The sequence below is a fragment of the Motacilla alba genome, chromosome 4, assembly GCF_015832195.1.
Source record: "Motacilla alba alba isolate MOTALB_02 chromosome 4, Motacilla_alba_V1.0_pri, whole genome shotgun sequence".
NCBI lineage: Eukaryota > Metazoa > Chordata > Aves > Passeriformes > Motacillidae > Motacilla > Motacilla alba.
The window spans coordinates 5,324,046-5,344,913 of NC_052019.1; the positions used below are offsets into that span (position 1 = coordinate 5,324,046).

The 20,868-nt window shown below is 49.2% G+C and overlaps 1 protein-coding gene and 1 long non-coding RNA gene across 3 annotated transcripts; one reads left to right on the forward strand and one right to left on the reverse strand.

Annotated features, from left to right (window-relative positions):
• Positions 1–11,112: 11,112 nt before the first annotated feature.
• On the reverse strand, positions 11,113–17,415 carry LOC119700933. 2 transcript variants are annotated; one of them, XR_005256928.1, is made up of 4 exons: positions 17,289–17,415; positions 15,186–15,300; positions 14,403–14,488; positions 11,113–13,636 (listed from the first exon to the last, which is right to left on the reverse strand). It is a non-coding gene; the product is annotated as an uncharacterized LOC119700933 (long non-coding RNA). The 2 variants fall into 2 exon arrangements; XR_005256929.1 differs by lacking the exon at positions 11,113–13,636 and adding an exon at positions 13,779–14,084.
• FOXI3 (forkhead box I3) lies at positions 16,825–20,310 on the forward strand. Its single transcript, XM_038136658.1, has 2 exons — positions 16,825–17,682; positions 18,847–20,310. Exons 1-2 carry the CDS (start codon positions 16,980–16,982, stop codon positions 19,431–19,433), a joined length of 1,290 nt encoding a protein of 429 aa, XP_037992586.1. The 5' UTR covers positions 16,825–16,979; the 3' UTR covers positions 19,434–20,310.
• Positions 20,311–20,868: the final 558 nt, after the last annotated feature.

The following is a 20,868-nucleotide window of genomic DNA, read 5'->3' on the forward strand; positions in this document are numbered from 1 at the left end:
TGTTTCCAGGGTCAAGGGAAAACTCCATTGTGACACCACTGAACTTCAGAACCCTGGAGGCCTCGGTGGAGGAAGGGGAGCCTGAGGGGGTTGGTGTTGTTTCTTGGAGGAAAAGGCACCCAACAGGCATGCTGGGGAGCTGTTATCACTTTTTCAGCTGCAGCCAGCCATGCTGGGGACACGTGGCCAGGAGAGGGACAAAGGCTGCCCTTTGTGAGCTCCTGAAGCCTCCTTCCCAAATCCTGCTTGAAGAGGTGAGCAAAAGGTGGGGAAACTGAGGAGGAAAGGACATTACTTTATGAGTGTGCTGAGCAGAAGGAAACAGCATCCTTACCTCCCTGCATGGAAGGATGGGGAACTCTGCAGAATCAGGGCGGGCAGGGATCTCCATTTGGACTCAGAGGGTGGCTGAGGACACCTGAACTGAGCTGGACACACTCCAGATGCTGCCATTCTCTTCCACTGATGAGGCACCAGAGGATGCTCAAATGGAGTCCTCTATCCCATGATTAGAGAGGAACACTCCATCACATACACAGAGCAGTATTTAGTCCTTACAAAACATCAAGCCTTGACCAGGGTTGGATGCATTTCACCAAAAGACTGATCTTGCCTAACTTTGGGTGTAGACAAGGAGGACATCTCCCTCTGAGCAGATCCTTCCTGACCTCCTGGCTCATTTAGGACAATTCATGTGACCAATGCAGGTACCTAGCTGGGGCTGAACTAAATCCAGAAACCAGCTGAATCTCACCCAGGAGTCCAATTTCTGCAGCTGCATATGAGCCTAGCGCAGCCATTGGCTCAGAAATGAGAATCTCTGCCACTACAGTGATGCAAGTAGTAGTGAAGGCTGGTGATGAGGCAGGAAGATGAGATCTCAGCTCCAGGAAGAGAGCTAATCACAGACCTGTGCTCACAGGCACCATTGGAATGAGCTGAATTCCACGAGTTATTTCTCTCTCTGCACACTGTTACGGTGTGCAACTGGAGCCCAAGGATCCTCTGGCAAGGGTTGTGTGCTCTGCACTGGTGTCAGGAAAGAGAAGCCTTTTGTCCTCACTGCACTTGATGCAAATTAATATTAGAGTAAATAACGCAACAAGGAAAGAAACTATTTCCAGAAATGTGAAACTCTCATGTTCTCCTGTGCTTATATTAAAGGGATTACACTCCATTTCCTTCTTAATACAGCTAATGCTCTATGGGAAGCCCTCAGGCCAGGGATTAAAGCACTTATTCAATTAATTAGGAACAAACTTCTGCCTTAAAGTCAAACACACAAATATCAGTAAGCCCTTGAGAGTGTCTTCCTTCCAGGGCAGAGAAAATGGATTCTATTTCTGATGTAAATGAAACCAAGCCTGCAATCTAGAATTACCAGGAATAATAAAAAATTAAGAAGAATCACTTTAAAAATATCACTATTCTCTAAAACAGCAGAGTAAAAAAAGGACTGTCTCATCATCTTGAACTCAGCATCGGAACCCCCAAAATGGGGAGGAAAATCAGCCTAATATAAATTATGTCCTACAAGCATAATGTAAATGAGATACAATTTTAGGATGTAAGACTGGTAACCAGCTCCAAGCCCAGGCACAGCAGTGTTTGGGAATATTTGAAGTTAGGGGTGAAATCCTGGCCCTGGTAAACACACAAAAAAGAAAATGCTTACTCAGTAGGATCCGAATTTAACCTAAGGTGTCTGATTCATTACTGAGATAGGAGACAATTTCCAAAACCTGGCTCCAAATCCCAATCTTTCTTGATGATAGCTTGATCCTTCCGTCTTCTCGCAGGCACAGCTCACATGAAATTAAAAGGCATTTTGCCAGAATAGTTTATGCAGGAGCAGCCCACTGTTGCTGTTCAGTTTCCCATTGCTTCCTCCCAAATATCAAAAGATGGGGCTGATAGTTGCCAGCATAACCCCAATTAGAAGTGGAGAGGAACCAAACTCACAGCCCTCACTTTCCTCTGCCTCCAAGAGAACTTATTTGCCTCCTCTTTGCTGATGCAGATATGGAGAAAGCTGTGCCCTGCATGGCTGCTCTCTGTGCAGCTATCTGCACATCCCTGAGACAGAAGATAGTGATGAGGACTAAACAAACATCTGCAGGAGGAAATCACTCTTGAATAATTGGTTTCTTTTTACAATACTCAGGGGAGACAATGGCTCAGATTCCCAGAGTCAGGAGCTTAAACCATGCACCTGAATGGCAGTGCCCCTCTTCTCAAGGCAATGACAACTCCAAATATCCAGGAAGGTATTCAGAGGGTGCTGGTGCTTTTGGCCTCCCCACATTTGCACAACAGCAAAGTACATGTCAGCCAGGACCAGAAAGTCAAAGGCAAACATTCATGTGTTTGAGTCGCACCTTGGGAGAATTTGCCAGTGGGCCCAAATGTGTGACAGCTGAGCTCAGATCCTTTGAAATCACATAGGAAGAGTTTAAGTTAGAGTCAAGCACCTCAACTATAATGTAAAACAATGAGATTTGTGTACCTGGCATGTGTAGACCCCTCCTGGCATCCTGCTGGTCATTCCTCTTGTACTCAGAGGTACCTCTGGAAAGTCAATTTTGTAGTCTCAGTAAGACTGCAGTTGCATATAGGACATGATGCAGAGATAAATTTCACCTCAGTTTGGCCCTAAGTTACCATTTTTGCTGTCTTTTCCACCTGTGAAACACAAGAGTTCTCTCTGGGTCTGTGCTGCCCTTGTGCCAGGCACTGCTCTGGGCACTGGCAGGACCTGGGGGAACCATCTCAGCTATTAACAACTCCATGCACAAAAACATGGCCAAGGAGGACTCCATGCCTCCCTGTCAGCCCAGCCCCTGAGAGGTGCTCCTTGGGCCAGGAATAAGATTCATTGCCCCCATGAGGATGTTGAAAGAGGGAAGTGACGGGTAAGCAGGACCCCCAGCGTGTGGAAGAGACAGGGTTTAATCTGGGAATCTCCATTCAGGTTATCACCACCAGGACACAAAGTGCAAAGAGGAGACTCTTCCTCAAGGGAGGAGTGTTGACAGCCCATTCTGTCAGCAGGAGGTCAGCCACCCATTTGGGTGTAAAAACATGAACTTTTGTGGCAGTGCAGCAGTCCAGCATGGCCACATTCCCCATGGAGTTATTTATTTCATCCTTCTCTCCTGCCTTCTTGATGAATTGGCGGGGCATTTATGACTTCTTGTGAGCAGAAACCAGCAGCATTCTTCAGCCTAAATCTGAAGCCCCTGTTGCTCTCCTCCAGCCACCTAAAGCACTTACAGGACTGAGCCCTCAAAGCCAAACTCCTCGCTGCACAGACACTCCAGGGCAGCTGGTGAACTCAGTCGTGGTGTTCCAAATCTTTGGGCAATTCTGCTGTAACCTGCTAAAGCAATCAATTGTTTGTCCCTGATAATCCCCCAAAAACCATCCATCAGCAGAGGATGGCTGAAATCTCATCACTGCCTATGAGATGTGTCCTGTGATATAAATCATGGCATATTTATGCACCTGTGCAAGGCAAATACATATGGGCATTGTCAGAGAGCCTAAATCTGCTCCCTAATGCCGTTGTTTAAACAGCCCTTTAACCACATCACTTTTCTCCTCGTTAGGTTAAGTTGCTGGAGGTGAAAAAGTCCTCCCAAAATGGTTTTCACTCACTCACTCAGGCCAAAGTAAACATGCCTCTGGGACCATTATGTGTATCAGGTATCCAGGCTTTGTTAAGAGCTTGCCTGTTAGATAAATTCTGCTTCTCTTTCTCCTTGGAAGATGCAGGTTAAAACTAGAGACAGACTCACGGGAGTAAAGCAGAGAAATAAGAAATGGGAAAAATTTATAGAGAAATGGGGAAAAATGACAGTGAAATGGGAAAAACCAGAAAAAATTCAGAGCAGAACACAGAAATGACCCAGGTCTGGGGAGTATCTTGATCTAATGCAACTCTGGTTTCAATGTGGCATTGACTTGACTTATGCCTGTCACTTGTGATCTCATTCATCTCATGTGATGAACATTTTCTCTGTGCTGGACATGTTCACCAGCAGTCAGCAGAGCCACCCTATGGAGCTAAGAGCCCAGAGTAACAAGACTTCGCTAACAAGACATAAAGAGCAAATGTGCACCTTTAACACATCATGAAAATCTTCCAGCTGCATGCCCACAGGCCTGGAGGAGCTCCTGGCCTTTCCCTGAGTGTCACCTCGCATCACAACCACATCTGCTTCTTAAAGGCAAGTCTGGCAGGACAATGAGCACTCTGAATCTGCTCATCCAGACTCCATCCACACCCAACTGCAGTGAAAAGGAGCTTTTCCATTGACTGCTCCAAGGTTTAGGCTGGCTGTTCCACTGGGAGATTCTCACTGCAGCCATTAGAGTTGTTCAGCTGATCTAAACTTGTCGGGGAGAATAAAGGAACCACCTGCTTCCAGTGACAGGAAAAGTAAAGTGAGATCAAACAGAAGCAGGAGGAGAGAATTTAAGCAATGCAAGAGGTGGCTGCATGTCATTTCAGAAGTCACCTTTTGTCTTTGATCTGTGCTTAGGAAGTGGGCACCTCCTGGATCAAATGGCCAGAGGAGAAGTGTGCCACCAAAGCCATCCCACCTTGAGGTCTCAAGTGTTTGCTTTCCCCAGGGAGCCTCCTTCTACTTCCTTGTAAATCATCTGCCCTAAGATTTCCTTTAGAAAAACCAAATAATACACAGTAGGGAGTAGGGATCGGGACTTGTGTCCTCCCCTAACACCAGGATCATTCACTGTGATGAAGCTGAGCCTTCTCTTTTAAAACTGTATTACACATGCACAGGTAGGTCTCCTAGAGATCAGGGACTTGTTATAAAACCTACTGTGCAAATAAAAAAGCCCTGTCCCTGTGCTTAGACTGAAAAGCTTACAGTCTAAACACATGAGACACATCAAGACTTTGGAAGGATTTTAAAGACAAAGCACTTTGAGACAAAGAAAGCTACACATCACACAGAAAATCTGTGGCAAAACTGTGGATAAATCCCACTATGCTGAATCCTCACTTCTGCTCCTAACAGCTCCTTGGAGCTCTGCCTGGCTTTTGCTAACAAAGCATTTGTTTTAGCAGCACACTTTGGGGAAATTAAACCCTGTGCCATTTTCATGCGGCAGGAACATGCAGCATCTTTCTGAAGGCCATGATTCATATCAGCTGCGAATGCAGATACTCACCCACCCTGGGCCTGCAACAAAAGAAACCCTCTGCATTTAGTTTGTTGATGCCTTCAGTGAGTATTAACAAGTGGAAAAATCACGGGGAAGAGAGAGCCTGGTCTCAGGTTACCCCATAAATTGGCTAAGGCTGCAGAGGGGATTACAGTCCCAGAGCCACCCTAAGCTCGGAGATGTCATTAGGGCAAAATCAAAGGTAACCGTGGGGCTTGGCAGGTAACTGTCAACAGCCACGGGAAAGAGCCAGCCTGGGAAGGAGCTCCACGTCAGGATGAAATTCAGTCACCTTTATTTTCATTTCAGGTGAGGGGTCAAGCAGAAAAGCTATCCCCAGCGGCCTTTATTTACAGTTTTCAAGGGAGCGGCTGATGGAGCATTTAGAAGAAGAAGGATGAACCTGCTCTCCCTCACTCAGGGAGACCAGCCTGATGACAGACAGGGGATGCTGGAATGGCACAGGAGCTGGGAAGGAGCCTTTTATGAATGAAATGGCCGTGGTGCTAATGAAGCCGGTCACAAAACTCCCAGTGACTCAAACGGGGCCAGGACTTAATCTGCAATATTTGTGAGGAGCCCAAGGAAATTATTGTCCCGCCAGGACACTCTCTGTAGAGCTCACAGGAGCTCACTCCCAGCACTGGTAACAACACAGAGCCCCATAAGCAGATTTCAAGGTATTTTTTCAACATTTTTCTTTTACATCTTTATCTCCATCATCCCTAGGCAACCAACCTGAATTGCTAGAAAACCACTACATTACATTTTTTTCCATCTAGACAGGTTTAAAATTTGTTATAAAAATCCTTGCAAGGTTTTTGTATTTCTTTGGATCTCTTGCTGTTGAATGAATAGAGAAGCTATAAATGGTTTTGTGTTGTCAAGTCAGAGTAGCTACATCCATGCTGGAAAAAATACCAGGGACTGTTCTGTGTTCTGAGCTCACATCCACACAGCCCAGCCAGCACTCCCAGTAACAGACTGGTCCCATGGAAGCTGCCCACTGCAGAGGTTTATAGCCTCTGAGCCATGCCTGGGGATGGGAGAGTACTGTAAATCCCAAAATATGCCTGGTCCCTGCTAATAACTGGACAGGATGGACTGCTGCAGGTCACTGCCTGGGCCCACGGCACGGTCCTGCTCATTGCAGCAGTGGAAATCCAGCCACCGAGTCTGTTCTGGGCATCCACAGGTCTCCTGTGATGCTCTCAGGTAAATGGGAGATCACTTGCAAGGGAGTTTTTTAGGTCCTCTCATCTTCCAGCTGACCAGCACGGGGAGGAGGGGGTGATGGCATCACACAAAAACCCCACAAGGCACAGCTCCAACTCCTCCACGGACTGTGGGCTGCAGCCAGGCCTCCTGCCATTCTCAGAAATCCCCACCCAGACAATGAAACAGACAACAAACGGCCAAATTCCTCCTTTTTCACTCAGGCACTGGAAACCTTCCTTCACCCTCCCTCCTCTTTAAAGACCTAAACCCAACCAGCAGCCAGTTTTGCAAGGGTTAACCAGCATGAAATGAATGTGGAGAGACAGTCCAGGACTGTAATCACTTATTATTTTCAGGTAATATGCTTTATCTCTGACTAATCTCCTCATCTGGAGAAACACTCAGTGCAGACAAGAGTCACTGGGGTTATCTCTGATGATGGGGCTCCACGGGCTGCTGGCTGCCGTGGACCGAGGAGAGGCCAAGGAGAGGACTTCAATTATGGCCTGAACTATGCTCTGGTAGCTGAAAGGCCATTGTTTAATCTACTAGAAATCATCTATTTTAGCAGATAAAGGGATTACTTGGGTTTTCTTTCCCCCAAGAACAGCATGTTATTCCAACTACTAATGGAACATTCGGTATTTAATTAAAGAAAAAGCACGGGGAGAAGCAACACAGGCATCAACATCACTTCTGGGGAAATTCAAATTGATTGTCACCCTTTGATGCTGCTCAATCACCTCTATCTCACTCACCCTTCCTACAACCCAGATTAAATCATCTGGTTCTCTCCATCCTGAACATGGTTTTTTTTGTTCTTTTTTTTTTTCTCTAAGGGATCCCATCCAAAACTTTGGGACTATGCAATGTGAATTCACCACCCTGCAGGAATCTCCTGACTTGTAAAGAGCCAGATTACACTCTCCTAGTCAAGAGGAGACTGTGGGAATTTGATTTTGCCTCTTCCACACGCTGGGTGTTGGTTGCTGTCTGTCAGGGCTCTGTCTGCCTGGCCCATTAGAGTGACCTGGGGACACAGGTCCCACGTTTGGAAACCCAAAGTGGCTTCACTGCCCACGGGTGAACTGGAACTGCTGCATGCAAAAATCTGCTCTTTGTCCCTTTTCCTCCCAGTTCCCCTGTCTTTGCCATCTCCATTTTCAGAGATGTTTGCCCTTTATTTTTTCTCCCACAGACTAATGACCATGAAGGGCAGTTACAAGTCATTCCCAAGTGCTCCTCTGTGCTCAGCAAGTACAGGTTCCTTTTTTTTGTGTTCTCCACCCCTTCCATCCACAGACTGTGGACCCAAAGGGTTTGTGGGGGAATATTAAGAGGCAGGTGCAAAATGTAGGGTATAAGAATGCACACCTCTGTTGAGAAAATTGTAAACTAACATTAAAAAATCCAAATTAAAAGCAATAAACCAATTTCTGTTAACATCTGAATCTTAACCCCCTTCCTTTTACCAGAATAAAGAACAGGCTATGTTCAAGGAGATTATCCATCCATGCGGCAGTCAGAGCTCCCTCACAGAGATGACTTTTTGCACATCCTCCTGCTGACTGTCCCAGTCCTGGCACACTCCCAAAATCGGTGACACTTCATTACAAACACCAACTGTCTTTTTTATTTTTTTTTTTTGCCTTCCTGACCATTCATTTCTTTGCACACAAAGCAAGGACAGAGACCGACTGAGCAGCCTGATTTTTTTCCTTCCATAATTTTTATGTCTTTTCATGGCTGTTTCAGTTGATCTGCACCCACATGTGCCAGCTACATCCTCCTCCAGATCTCTGTGAGGGATCTGCTGCTGGCCCATGTGGCAGAATGTCCCAGACAAACAGGGCTGTCCATCTTGTCCACCCGGCTGCTGCCCGCCCGTGTGGTTCTCATCCTTTCTCCCTCTCCTCCTGGCCTTTGCCTGGCTCATGGCAGTGTTTGATCTGCATCATCCATCACAGGACACAGCAACCTGACTCTGCAGGCCTGAGGAACCGGCACCACCACTGGAGATGTGATCATCTTCAGGTTTTTGATCTTCTGCCTTTGCCCAAAGTCTTTGGTGACTGTAACTCCATCCTTCGCCTTCTACAGGCAGCTGCAGAAGTTGCTGTGAATTATCAAGTCACGCTGTCTGCTACCAGTCATGGTGTGGAACCAGTTGTTCAGCTTGTTCTTGACCAGCACTGCTGACCTCACCTCTCCATAATGTTCTTCAGCAACTTCTTACACATATCATATAGCCCTAGGACACTCCACACACCTATTGCAACATTCCGGGTCAAATGACTTTTTGAAATTGCGCAACTGAAGAGATGAAGCGCTCCTTGATATCTCTGAACTTGCCAGGGATCAGCCTCTTGTGCTGGTTTTGCTGTACTGTCCCTCTGGCTCTGTGGAAATGACTTTACCTTCTGATTCCTCCAGCAAGGAGCTCAGCGAGGAATTTGCTTGGGTGTCAGGAAACACACAATGTTTGGAAGGTCCCTTGTGGGGACTCACCCACCAGGAACCCTTTTCCTTGTTTCAGGGATCTTTTCTTTCCTGATAACATGCAGATGCCTGGTTGGCCAGTGACCCATGCCACAGCCACATCAATCCATTCTCAGCCCCTCAGAATTCTCCCAGCCTTTAACAGAATTACGGAATGGTTTGGGTTGGAAGAGACCCTAAGCATCATCCAGTTTCAACACCCCTAGCACGGGCAAGGACATTTCTGCTAGACCTGATTGTTCTCAGTCCTGTCCAACCTGGACTTGAACACTTGAACACAGGGATGAGGCAGGTTCTCCAGCCAGCCTGTGCCAGAGCCTCACCACCTCAAGAGGATTTCTCCCTAATGTCCAATCCAAGCCTGCCTCCTGTCAGTCTAAAGCCATTCCCCCTTCTCCTGTCAGGACATGCCCTTGTAAAAAGTCCCTCTCCAGCTTTCCTGTAGGCCCCCTTCAGGTGCTGAAAGGCTGCAATAAGGTCATCCCAGAGCCTTCTTTTCTCCAGGCCAAACAATTCCAATCCTCTTAGGCTTCTTTGCACCTTTGCTAGCAAGATGATATTGTCAGCCTGCTTCTGAGGCATTATAATCTCCCAAACACTGAGAATCTCTAAATCTGGGATGGGTCATCTTTAAAAACTCTGGTTATATTTCCCCCATCTCTTCAGCCTGTCCTTCTCTCAAAGCAGGGGGATCCCTTCGACATTAATGCAGAAGACCCCAGGGAGAATCCAGCTCTTGCTCTCCCTCTCCTTGCTAATTTTGGTGTTCCTAAATGCCAATCAGAGCTTTTCAGCTCTGTTGACTATTTTGTTTTTGCACTTGCACTTCTTTTTGCTCATGTAGAGTCTCACGAGAGCCTGCAAGCCCTTGCCATACCTGCCCTGGTTAGTAATGCCTTTGCTGGCTTTTGACATGCACCAGTCAGTCACAACTGTCAGTCACTGGGCACATGAGTGGTTCAATCCCAAGGTCAGGCTTAGGCACACCTTGACTGATACCAAAATCACCTGAAGTTCTTCAAAGAAATCAAGGAAGTTCTTCCTCAGCATCAGTTGTAGGAGCCCATGGAGCTGTGAGCATCAGGGAACCTGGTCCACAGCCCTGAACAGAAAGGCTGATTTCTGTAAGGTGACAAATCTTGAGTTTACCAGGTTTGGTTTTTTTTATAGGTGTGATTCCTGCTGATGCCTCTCTGGTGTTTTGCATCACTGCCTTAAAACAAGGTTTTTCCATGTGGTGTCACTCCCTTGTCTGTCCACCTGATTTTCAAAGGCTCACAGGATCATGCTGGAACATCTTTAACTGGCTCATTAGCAGTGAGATTTTACCCAAACTGATCTCAGACTCCTGTTTCTGCTGGCCAAAGCTTCCATTAGCAGCAATCCTTTTGCTGGAACACTTCCCCTCGTCAGACACTGACCAAGTTGGAGACACCAGACAGCCAAGAAGAGTGAACAGACTTCAAAATGTTTCTTTACAGTAGCCCTTACAGTGTCACTGTGGTCAGCTATCTCTGTGTGACCAGCTGAATTGAGCCTCTTCTCTCTGTCCTGCTTCAGTTCTGGTCCCTGATTCCTGCTCTGAGCTTTTCCTTTACCCTCAGCCTCCAGGTTTTGCTGAGATATTCATAGACTACAAACAAGCCACCCCTAATATTCCCTTCCTGTAACTCAATAGAGTTCCTTGAGAAGCTTCAAGGCACAGCTGCACATTGTCTGGAGGTATCTGCTCACAAACATGGTCCCAGTTTTAGCTTAAATCCTGTAGGCTATTTGTACTGTATTTAACTGGATAATAAACAACTTCATCCCTGTTGTTTTACCCTGCTACTCATGATTTTATGGGTGCCACCATAATTTCATACAGCATCAATATGGAGTTATTACAATTTCTTATTCTCGTGCCTCATTCACCCCAAAAGCACAACAAGGAACAGCTGATTGTTCTCAAGAGCCACAATAACCTTTTAAAAATTATAAATTTTTGATACAGACTCCATCACTTCTTCAATATAATCCTTTTTCCTAAATGTGTCCTTTTGCTTTTCCATGTCAAAAGACACCCTGCCCATTTGCCCCTGGTTCCAAGGCAGAGACAGCTCAGTGTCAGTGAGCTCTTCTCTTCCTTATTTAACACTCCATACACTCAGTTTTAGACTCCTTCACAACTGGTAGACAGTGATCCTTTATTTTCCCTCTAAATCAATGACAGAAACAGAATAATGAACCAGTTTCCACCAAATTTCCCTGAGCAGAGACTCAGGGATTCATTTTTCACAGTGAAACTCTGAGATCTTGGTTTTACTAGTTGGAAACACTTAATTTGCACTACAGTGATTTTATATCAGTTTGTAAAACCCACCCCCAAGACAGAATTAATCAAACACTTTCAGAAATCAGTTACATCAAGAGTTGCTCCCTCTTGCTAGAGAACAGCAAATTAATTTGACAATGTCTACTTTCTATCTACACACACTTGTTGGCATCAGTTTCATTGCCTTCCTTTAATAAGGAAATTAATCATTAATTAAGGGAAACACACACACATTTCTTCCCTTTAACAGTGAAGGGCTGAAAGTCTGAGCATCACTAAATCATTAGCCCAAAGCTTTTAAATAATGAGCCAATATCAGCTTTCTTAGTGCTCTAAAACCCTCCCAGTGTCCCAAAACAAAAAGCCACCCCACACAATATGCTTCTGGTTCAGAGAGTTCTGAAATCCTTGGCTGTGAATTACCAGGACTGGCTGATCATAAAATATTTCATTTATGTGGCTGCTATTTAACATAATCCCTAGTTATAAATGCTCTTTTGCCAGCAACTGAAACTAACACACTATCTGGTTTTTTCTGCCCCAGACAAACGTGGAAAAGAAATACTAATTTACTACTCCCCCAATTCCTTGTGGTGGTGGTGATGGCAGCCACTGCCTTTATCTACTAATACTTTTGATTATTTTTACCTTAGCTGACCCTAAATTTATGTTTTTTTCTGTTTCTATTACTCATTCCAGAGTGGAGGTGGCTGATTCAGATGAATTAGGACCAAAAGATTTTGCCCTTTACCTTACCCTATAGGAGTGATCACCATAGAATAACCAGCCCAGAGCACCAAGCTCTATTTCAAATATCCCATTACACACAAAAAAAAAAAAAAAAACATTTAAAAAGCACAGAGATGTTTATTTCAGCCCAGGTCAATTTCTTGCTCTAGGCAGGAGGGAAGAAGCCCCTTGCTTAACATTCCTCCCAGAAAAGAGACAACCCCATAGCACCAAGTCAGGCCACGCCATTGCCAAGTGGACTTTTTTACTGTTGCAAAAATAAAATGAGGAAGGATTAAATTCGTGTAATCAGAGCGAGGATTCTAAAATACTTTTTATGAATCTTAAGCCTGAGAAGAGGATGGAGGAATGCAGGGCGCTGAGAACTTCTGCAAACATGTTTCCAAACCCCTGGAGCGTGTGCTTAATCCAGCCACAAACAGGTGACTTCCTTCTGTCTCCCACCAGGCTCCTTTTCCCCCCAAAACACAAAAGTCAGGCTTCTTTCCCAGTTTTGGTAAAATCACTTCTGATGCACAGAGTTACTGAAGCCTGGCCACATCCCCCAGTCCCTCAAAACTCTGAAATTCCCACTTGCAACTGTCTCACTCCAGAGGTGTCTATTTAATCCCACTTTTATTGGGAGCACAGCTCTGGGTACTTTACAGGGGTTACAAACAATGAAGCTTTTATCAAAACCTCAGCTAATCAGTCTCTAACAAGCTCTCAGGAAGGGGCTAGGCAGGCGCAGGCTAAAGCTAACCTGAGGGGATAAGAAAAAGGGGGAAAGAAAAGGATTGGGAAGAGAGTGTTCCTCTCAAACCGGATTAGCGCCCCAGTCAGCCACAGAAACACTTGTGAGAGCACAGCAGCCATAAAAACCAGGGAGAAGTGGACACAGAGCAGACACTACTCCTTTCAGCCAGGATTTGCTCCCAGCAGCCCGAAGTGCTGCAGCATCTACAGCTTGTGATGAGCGATGATTTATTCCTTGTTTTGTGGCTCCATAACACTCAGCAGCATAGAATTGCACCGATAAAATATTAATATAAATAATCCAAAGTGTTAACCCTCAGCTTGCAGCCTGCAGAGTTTAACAGAGACTGTGAACTCAAAACCAAGCCAAGCCTGTTGTTGGTAGCCTGAACGTGGTGGGATGAGGACACCTCCCCAGGAAACGTGGTAGAGTCTGAAAAATCAAGGAAAGGTTTGAAAACCTCTGATCTTATCATAAGGAGAGCTGACAAAATTAGATTGCCAGGACTTCAGTCCAGTACATGAGTAGATACAGAGAGGGAGGAATATACACCATTCTCTTTAGGGAAGGGATAAAAATTACTTTAACCTGTGTACGCATACACAGAACTCCCCTCCCAAATTCACGGCAGTGAAACATCTATTGCACACCATCAGATATTCTCTGTTAGCCATTTGCAGGACAAATCAGGGGTTGAGTGAAAAAAAAGAGATGTTCTTATAGCATATTAATAGGGAGGAATAGGGAGAGAAATGCTTGGCTCTAAGGAAGGGAGGGGTACTAGATCTTAAATTTAATTTGAGCTGCTCTTAGTCAATTCCTTATTGTTCTTGAGGGTGGAGACACTGGAGTACTTCAAGAGAAAAGATAATTTTTCCGTCTTGCCTCTGAGGATGAAGAACTTATTCCCAATTTCACTGATCACTCTGGAGAAAGATAGAAAAGAATTTTTACTGAGCAGATTTTATGTGGACCAAGGAGTTACCACCTTGCTCCTTGCCAGCCCTGGGGAAAAAGCGAGATTCAGATTGCAAATGCAGCCAAAACAAAACAAACCTGCAGAGATCTGGAGCCATTGAAGGGATCCTGGTTTCTCTATCCTCCTGGTAAAGCCAGTAGAAGCCAATATGGGCTATTGTGTTCTGTTCCCCCCAACACATACCCCGTTCCCAGAGCTCAGCATCCTTGGGAAACGGAGAGAGGCCCAGGTGGGTGCAGCTATCTGTTCCCACAGCTGGGCTGGGCACTCAGCTCTGAAGCATTTTCAGGTTTCTGTGTTCAGCTGCACACATGCCTGAGATCCACACCAGGAAAGTGGAGCCTGTACCTACATGTTCAGAGGAGCAGGGCCCCAGAGGCACAGCCAGTGTCTTCCTGCGGGGGGAAAAATGCCGTGCGAATGACAAGGACAGGCACAGCACCTGAGCCGATGGTGGGGACAGCACCAGGCAAGGATGGGGAGGATCTTGCTCTCCTGCAGCACTTGGGAAGCCTTGAAACACTTTCCAAGGCAGCTGGCTGGAGAGCTTTGCACTTAACCCCAGCTGGCTGGGGATACAGCTCAGCCCAGCTCGAGGTGCCACAGGCTCCTCTAGCCCGCACACCTCACTGCCCACTCACAGAGCCAACAAAGCTGCTGAAACCCAGCCCCAAATCTGCTCCCAGTGATGGACAGTAGCCTCAGACTCCTACCTTGAAACTGATTTCAGTTTTGTGTTTCGTCATCTCTCGCCAGCTCCCCTGTGTGTTTCTGCAAGGCAAACGTCTCCCAGAGCTCTCTAGAAAGAAAAGCAGCATTTAGAGAGCAGAGAGGCAGAGTGCTGGATCTCTTCATGCTCTCCTCATGCCTTGGCAGAAGGGAACAGCAACAGGTCTGTACTGAGAGCTGATGATGTTTCGAGGCAGCCCTACATGCTACTTGCAGGATAAATGCATTAAGAAAATTAAATGCTTTTACAGCCTGCACAGCATCAAAGCTTTATTCTCTCCACTCTTTAAATTAAGTGTTAGTTTGTATATCCATGCCATCCCAGCTATGTAATAACCTCTCTAAAGCTATTTTTGTTTCACATTCCTTACTATTTGGTAAAGCAAGCTGGAGTTTTCTGAGGACACGTGTTTTTATTAGAGCTAATTCAGCATTATTTTCTAACCCGTTTCCTTTGTTGGAGGCAGAGAAATCAGCTAAGGGAAGCTCGAAGGCAGCACCCCATGCCTGTGAGGGAAACTGCCTTCCCCGCCTCGCCATAGCCGGGCTGCTCCTCTAGATGGCTCTGCCTTTGCCCAAAAACATCAAATCCCTGGAGCAAAAACCTCAATTTCGAGCGATACGGGGTGACTGCTCCTCTCCCTGCTGCAACCATCGCGGGGGTTTTGGCCAAACGGATAAACACAGATTTGTTGTAATTTTAGAGGATAATATTTTCGGCTTAGCTCTACAGACTCAGAGGGAAATTGCTTTTTTTAAAAGTCTACCTGTGTCTTGTCCTTTAAATGTTCTTTCTAGCTGTGATTTCTCTGTAAACTGCTTGCTTTGGACGCCTGTTGTCCCGTCAGACTTTAAACCGGCAATTTCCAGCGCGACCCTGCTCTGAAAAAGATGAGGAGCTGTTGTAAATCTAAAAGAGAAGGAAGCTGAGAAGGGAAAAAGCACCTTGTGAAACGTAATGTGAACTTTTCTCCTGCTGCTCTGGGTATCCAAATACACACGGGAAGCTCTTTACCCAAGGGATGCAAAATAAAATCAGCAAAAGCAACAGGGACGGCAACAAAATAACAACAGAAAAATAAAAAAAAACCCCACGCACACACACACAAAAACACAAGAAAACAACAACAACAACAACAAAAAAACAATAAACCCTCCAAACACCTCTCTTTATGATTAAAGGAGAAAACCCCAAATCCTAATTCTTTAACCCAGACACTTTTCGATTCTTTTCTGTCTCAAAACCCGTTTGTTCATTTGTTTTAAAACGAAATACAAAGTCGAAGATCCTTCGGCTATTATATCCCTGCTCAAATCACGCAGTGGATAGAAATTTGGGATTTAAGTCAGCTCGGGAAAGCTTCACTGGTTTACACGTGCTTTTATAACTATTTTATGAAAGACATAAAATGCAAAGACTTTTCCCGAACACTCCTCTCTGCCCCAAATCCTGTTGTCAGACCAAGACACCCGGCGCTTGCAGAGAGCGCGTCGTGTATACACCAGGAAAGGGCATTTTTGGCATTTTTACTAGCAGAAAACTGAATAATAACTCCATTTAATGACGGGGAATGAATGTACATCTCGTGTACCTGGTATTTAGACAAAGTCTGTAAATCGTCCCGCACCATTGACGGTATTTTTGTTGTTACACGTGTGCTTTGCCCCGGACAAGAAGATTTCCCGGAGCTGGCTCCTGTGTAGACCCCGAGTGTCGGGATCGTTATGAACACCGAGAGCTTTTTCTCTGCAAAAGGATGCGCTTTCCGTTCCGGCTGCCCCGGAGCACTAAGGTTAAAATAACTTTTATTCACAAAATCCCTACCCGCGCCCCCCAGCCCGTTCCGCCCGCGGTACGAGCGAAGAAGCCGGTGGGGTTTGTTTGCTTGTTTGTTTAATTTCGGGCAATTCCTTATCCAAAATTAACGAGCGGCGATCTCAGCCGCGGCTGTTGGGAGACGGGCGGCAAAACTGCGCATCAAGAACAGAGTTTAAGCGAATTCCTCCCTTGGCGCTCCCGTCGGGGGAACCGCAGCGATGCGGGGCCGAAGGGACCGGCGGCGATCGCATCCGTGGGAAAGCGGGATGGCATCCCAGAGCGCCGGGGCAGCTCCGGAGAGGGGGCGGCCGGTGCAGGGGAGACCGGGCAGAGCCGGGAGAGACCCCCAGCTCGGGAAGGGGGGGACGGGCACAGCACGGTGGGGGGGGTGGGTCCGGCTCGGGGATGCTGCCCCCGCGCTGCCGGGAGCCAAATCCCTGGCGCCTCCCGCAGCTCCCCCGCCGGTCCCTCCCCCATCGCCGCTCTCGGGGCCCGGCCTTGCCCCCCTCCGCCCTCCCCGAGCCGCGCTACTGGCTGCTCCCTGCGCGCCGCCGCCGCCCGCCCAGCCCCGGCCCCGGCCGCGGGCGGGGAGTGCGGGCGCACGGCAGCGCCTATAAGGGCGCCGCGCCGCAGCCCCCCGGGAGTTTTGGGTCTAGGGCCACCGGGGCCGCGGGGCGGGGGGTGTCGCCGGGAGAGCACGGGAGCGGGGGGGAGCGCCGGCCGCCCTGCATGGCCAGGGATTATGAGCGCCGGTGAGTTGCAGCAGGCGCAGCCCAGAGCCTCGGCGCCGGCGGCCGCCCCCGCGCCCCCGCAGCCCCGCAGCGCGCAGGAAGCCCCCGACATGGCCGTGTACTGCAGCGAGAACTTCAGCGTCTACCCCCAGCCCAGCCTTCACCCGCCCGGCGCCGCCGCCGCCGCCGCCGCGGCCGCCGCCGCCGCTGCCGCCGCCGCCGCCTCCTCGGGGCAGCGGGCGGGCGGGTACGCGCTGGGCGACTACGGGGCTCCCGCCAACGCCGGCTACCTGTGGGGCATGAACAGCCCCGCGCCCTACCTGCAGGGCCCGCCCGGCGCCGCCGCCGCCGCCGCCGCCGCGCCCTTCCTGCCGCCCGCCTCGTACGGCTGCTCCCGGGGCGGGCAGCTCGTGGGCTCGCCCCCGGCGCCCGGCTCGCCGTCGGCGAGCGGCGCGGAGCTGAGCTGGCTGAGCCTGGCCAGCCAGGAGGAGCTGCTCAAGCTGGTGCGGCCGCCCTACTCGTACTCGGCGCTGATCGCCATGGCCATCCAGAGCGCGCCCGAGAGGAAGCTCACCCTCAGCCACATCTACCAGTACGTGGCCGAGAACTTCCCTTTCTACAAGCGCAGCAAGGCCGGGTGGCAGAACAGCATCCGCCACAACCTCAGCCTCAACGACTGCTTCCGCAAGGTGCCCCGCGACGAGGACGACCCCGGTGAGGTGCCGCGCCGGGCGGGAGGGATGGCTGGGCAGCGGGGAACGGCGGGGGCGGACACCGGCGCCGCCGTCAGAGAGGGGCGGCAGCGTCCCCGTGGTCGGCGGGTCCCTTGTCCCCTTCTAGTCGGGCGCTGTCCCGACGCCGCGCTCCCCGTCCCCCCCGGGCCAGCGCTATGACGAGCCCGCGTTTCTCCATCCCTTCTAGTCGGATGCTGTGATGGGACCGCGCTGCGCGTCCCCTCGGGGGGCAGCGCGCTGATGAGACCGCGCTGCCCCGTCCGACCCGGGCTCTGTGATGTGCCCGTTCCCTTTCGCCCGGCCCGGCCCGGCGCTGCCCCGCGGGAGGTGTAGGCGGGGGCCGGCCGGCCCCAGCCCGCGCCCCCTCCCCGAGCAGCCCGGGAGCGCCGGTTGTGCAAGGCCCCGCTCCTTCGGCCCGTGATTCACGGCTCCCCTCCCTGCCCGCCGCTGCCCGGGCCGGCCCCGGGGCACAGCCGGTGCCCGGGAGTGGGCGGAGGCGCGCCCGGACAGCGCCGGTCCGGCCCGGCGGTGCCGGGACGTGCCGGGCTGGAGCCGCTCGGGACCTTGTGGGGTCACTGCGCCCGTCCCGGGCGCGGGCAGGAGGCGGGTGGGGACAGCTGATGCCACCGCAGTACCCCGCGCCAAGGCTTGTGCGAGGGGCAGCTTGTTTGCAGCCCCCGCAGCTCAGAGTTGCTGGCCTGCCGTCCCTCAGAGTGCCCGAGTGTGCCAGCCCGCCTCTCCATCAGCTTTTCTATGAGCCGTGGCCCAGGCAGTGCCTTGTCACCTCTGCTGAGATGGCTGTAAGTGGTCCAGCTTCCATGAGGCAGCCAGAGCAAGGGGAGCCCCTCTTCACATTCTCTTTAGCCAGGTTGGAGGTACAGGCGCAGATCTGTTTGTGCTTTAGGATGGGGAGATTGTCCACTTTTACGTGGCCTTAAGGTTCACTTGGGCATTGGAGGGATGGAGGTGGAAATGTCCTGGAGAAAGGTTTTGGATCCATGTGCTGGACAACAGAGGGAGGAGGAGCAGGTGCAGGAGATGTGGATTCTGTGCCAGTTGGACAAGATGTGGATGCCTCTTATCTGTCATCAGCTCACTGTCACAGAAGTTGACTTTCTCTCTTGTGTCTCCTGTTTTCCACCAGGGAAGGGAAACTACTGGACCTTGGATCCCAACTGTGAGAAGATGTTTGACAATGGGAACTTCCGTCGCAAACGCAAGCGGCGCTCTGAGCCCAACGCGCCCGCCACCGCCTCCGCCGCCTCCTCTCTGGCGGGCCTGAAGGAGGAAGAGCGACCCATCCCAGCCACAGGCAAACCATGTGGAAACAGCCCACCCCCAGAGCTGGACCCCTCACCCTCTGCCAGGGACCATCCCAAAAGCTCCTCTCCCTCCAGTATCATTTCATCCACGCCCAGCTGTCTCAGCACCTTCTTCAGCGGCATGAGCTCCCTGAGCGGCGGAGGCAGCCGGCTGACGGGGGGTCTCGGCAGTGACCTGCATCACAGGAACTTCTCTGCTGGACAGCTGAGCAGCGGCACTTTCACCCCTTCCAGCAGCTCTTCTCAGGAAGTGCCTTCCCCAGAGCAGCTGCAGCGGGTCGCGGGACCTTCCCCTGCCTACTACAGCTCCTTCCACCCCAGCAGCGGCAGCCAGGGAGCCCAGTACAACCACTACTACAACTTCACAGTCAACAGCCTCATCTACACACGGGATGGGACAGAGGTGTAGGGTGCTGGGGCGGCCGGCCAGCGCTGCAAAGGGAAAGGGAGTTGGACCGTGCGCTTTTGCAAACAGCATTTCAACGTGGACACTTCCCAGGAGTTCTTCCAGGAAGACCGATCTTCTCACCTTTCGAAATAAGAACACCCCTTAAGCACCAGCAGAAGGCAGATGCAATGGTTTTTGCCCATCCAGGAAAACGTTAGGTGGTGTAGATGGTTTGCCATCTGAATTCTGCAGGCGTGAACTGAATTAATGTTTTCAGAGGTTTTAATCCTGAATGTAGAACAAGAAGTTTAAAACCCATAGCCATAAAGTGGTATTGGCAAGAGCCGAGCGTAGACATCCAGTGAGTCTTAGAAGAGAACAGGAGAAAAAAAATGAAGAGATTTCTTATGAAGTGCCTTGTACAATGTATTAAAAAACCTCTTCTGCCAGCAATTGCCTCTGTAAGCCTTTGCTTGTGCCCTGATCCTGCAATATGCAATGCACGGGGGGAACACCCTGTATAAACACCCACCCAAAACCTCCTCAAACTCACGGAGGGTCTTCCTGTGTCTGGCATATTGTACAGCAGGGCTGTGTCTTGTAAAACAATCTTCTTTCCCTGAGCTTAGTACCAAAGATAACTCTAGCCACGCAGCTTTAGCACAAGAATAAACACTGGGGTATTTTTATACATATTTGTACGTAATGTAACTCTTCTGTACATACGTTTCTATGTGGTTTTATATTTGTAAATTATGCTCTGGAGCTGTACTTATTTATAATGTGTTTTAAACTTTGTTAAAGTTTATTTTACTTTGTTTCCCCCCTTTTGGTTATTTGTTTTGAATTTTTTGTTGGTTTTGTTTTTGTTTTTAGTGTATTACTGAAACTTTTCAGGCTGAACAACTGTTGGGAATAAAATATTAACAATTGTTAGATATTGGCCTGGTTGTTCATCAGTATGTTTGAAGTATTTTAAAATTCTGTGGGAGACAGGTTTTCCTTTCACATCATTTGGGATAAAAGGTGTAAAAAATTATGAACAATTCCATCTGCGCAGTAGGGTGGAAAAAAACCTGCTTTGCTCCCACAGGAGACTCATCTGAGCTAGTTTGCAGTTTCTTGGAGTCTCACTGTGCAGTGTGGGCCCTATGTCGGTTTTGTTTGTTTGTTTTTCTGAACGCTCTGAATCGCAACTGTCCTTTTTCAGCCCGGTTTGGTAAAAAAAAAATAAAAACTTGCGACAGCAAAAGAGGCAGGACGGGTTCCAGCACGGTGCCAGCTAGCAGGAGGCTCAGTCCGTTTTGCAGATCAGTTTCTCTAATGGGATTGCACCTGCTTACACTGTCAGCCAGTGAAGAGGTGGGACCTGTCAGCCAGAGGGCCAGGAAGCACTTTCGGGAATCCTTCTTGATTTCCTGCTGCTGGGAAAGGAGAATCCATCATCCAGTAGCCC

Bases quoted from the DNA above. Each gene is read 5' to 3' on its own strand.
- FOXI3 (XM_038136658.1), top strand. From the start codon at position 16,980: ATGAGCGCCGGTGAGTTGCAGCAGGCGCAGCCCAGAGCCTCGGCGCCG. The intron at 17,683-18,846 runs GTGAGGTGCCGC...GTTTTCCACCAG, and splicing joins CCGCGACGAGGACGACCCCG to GGAAGGGAAACTACTGGACC.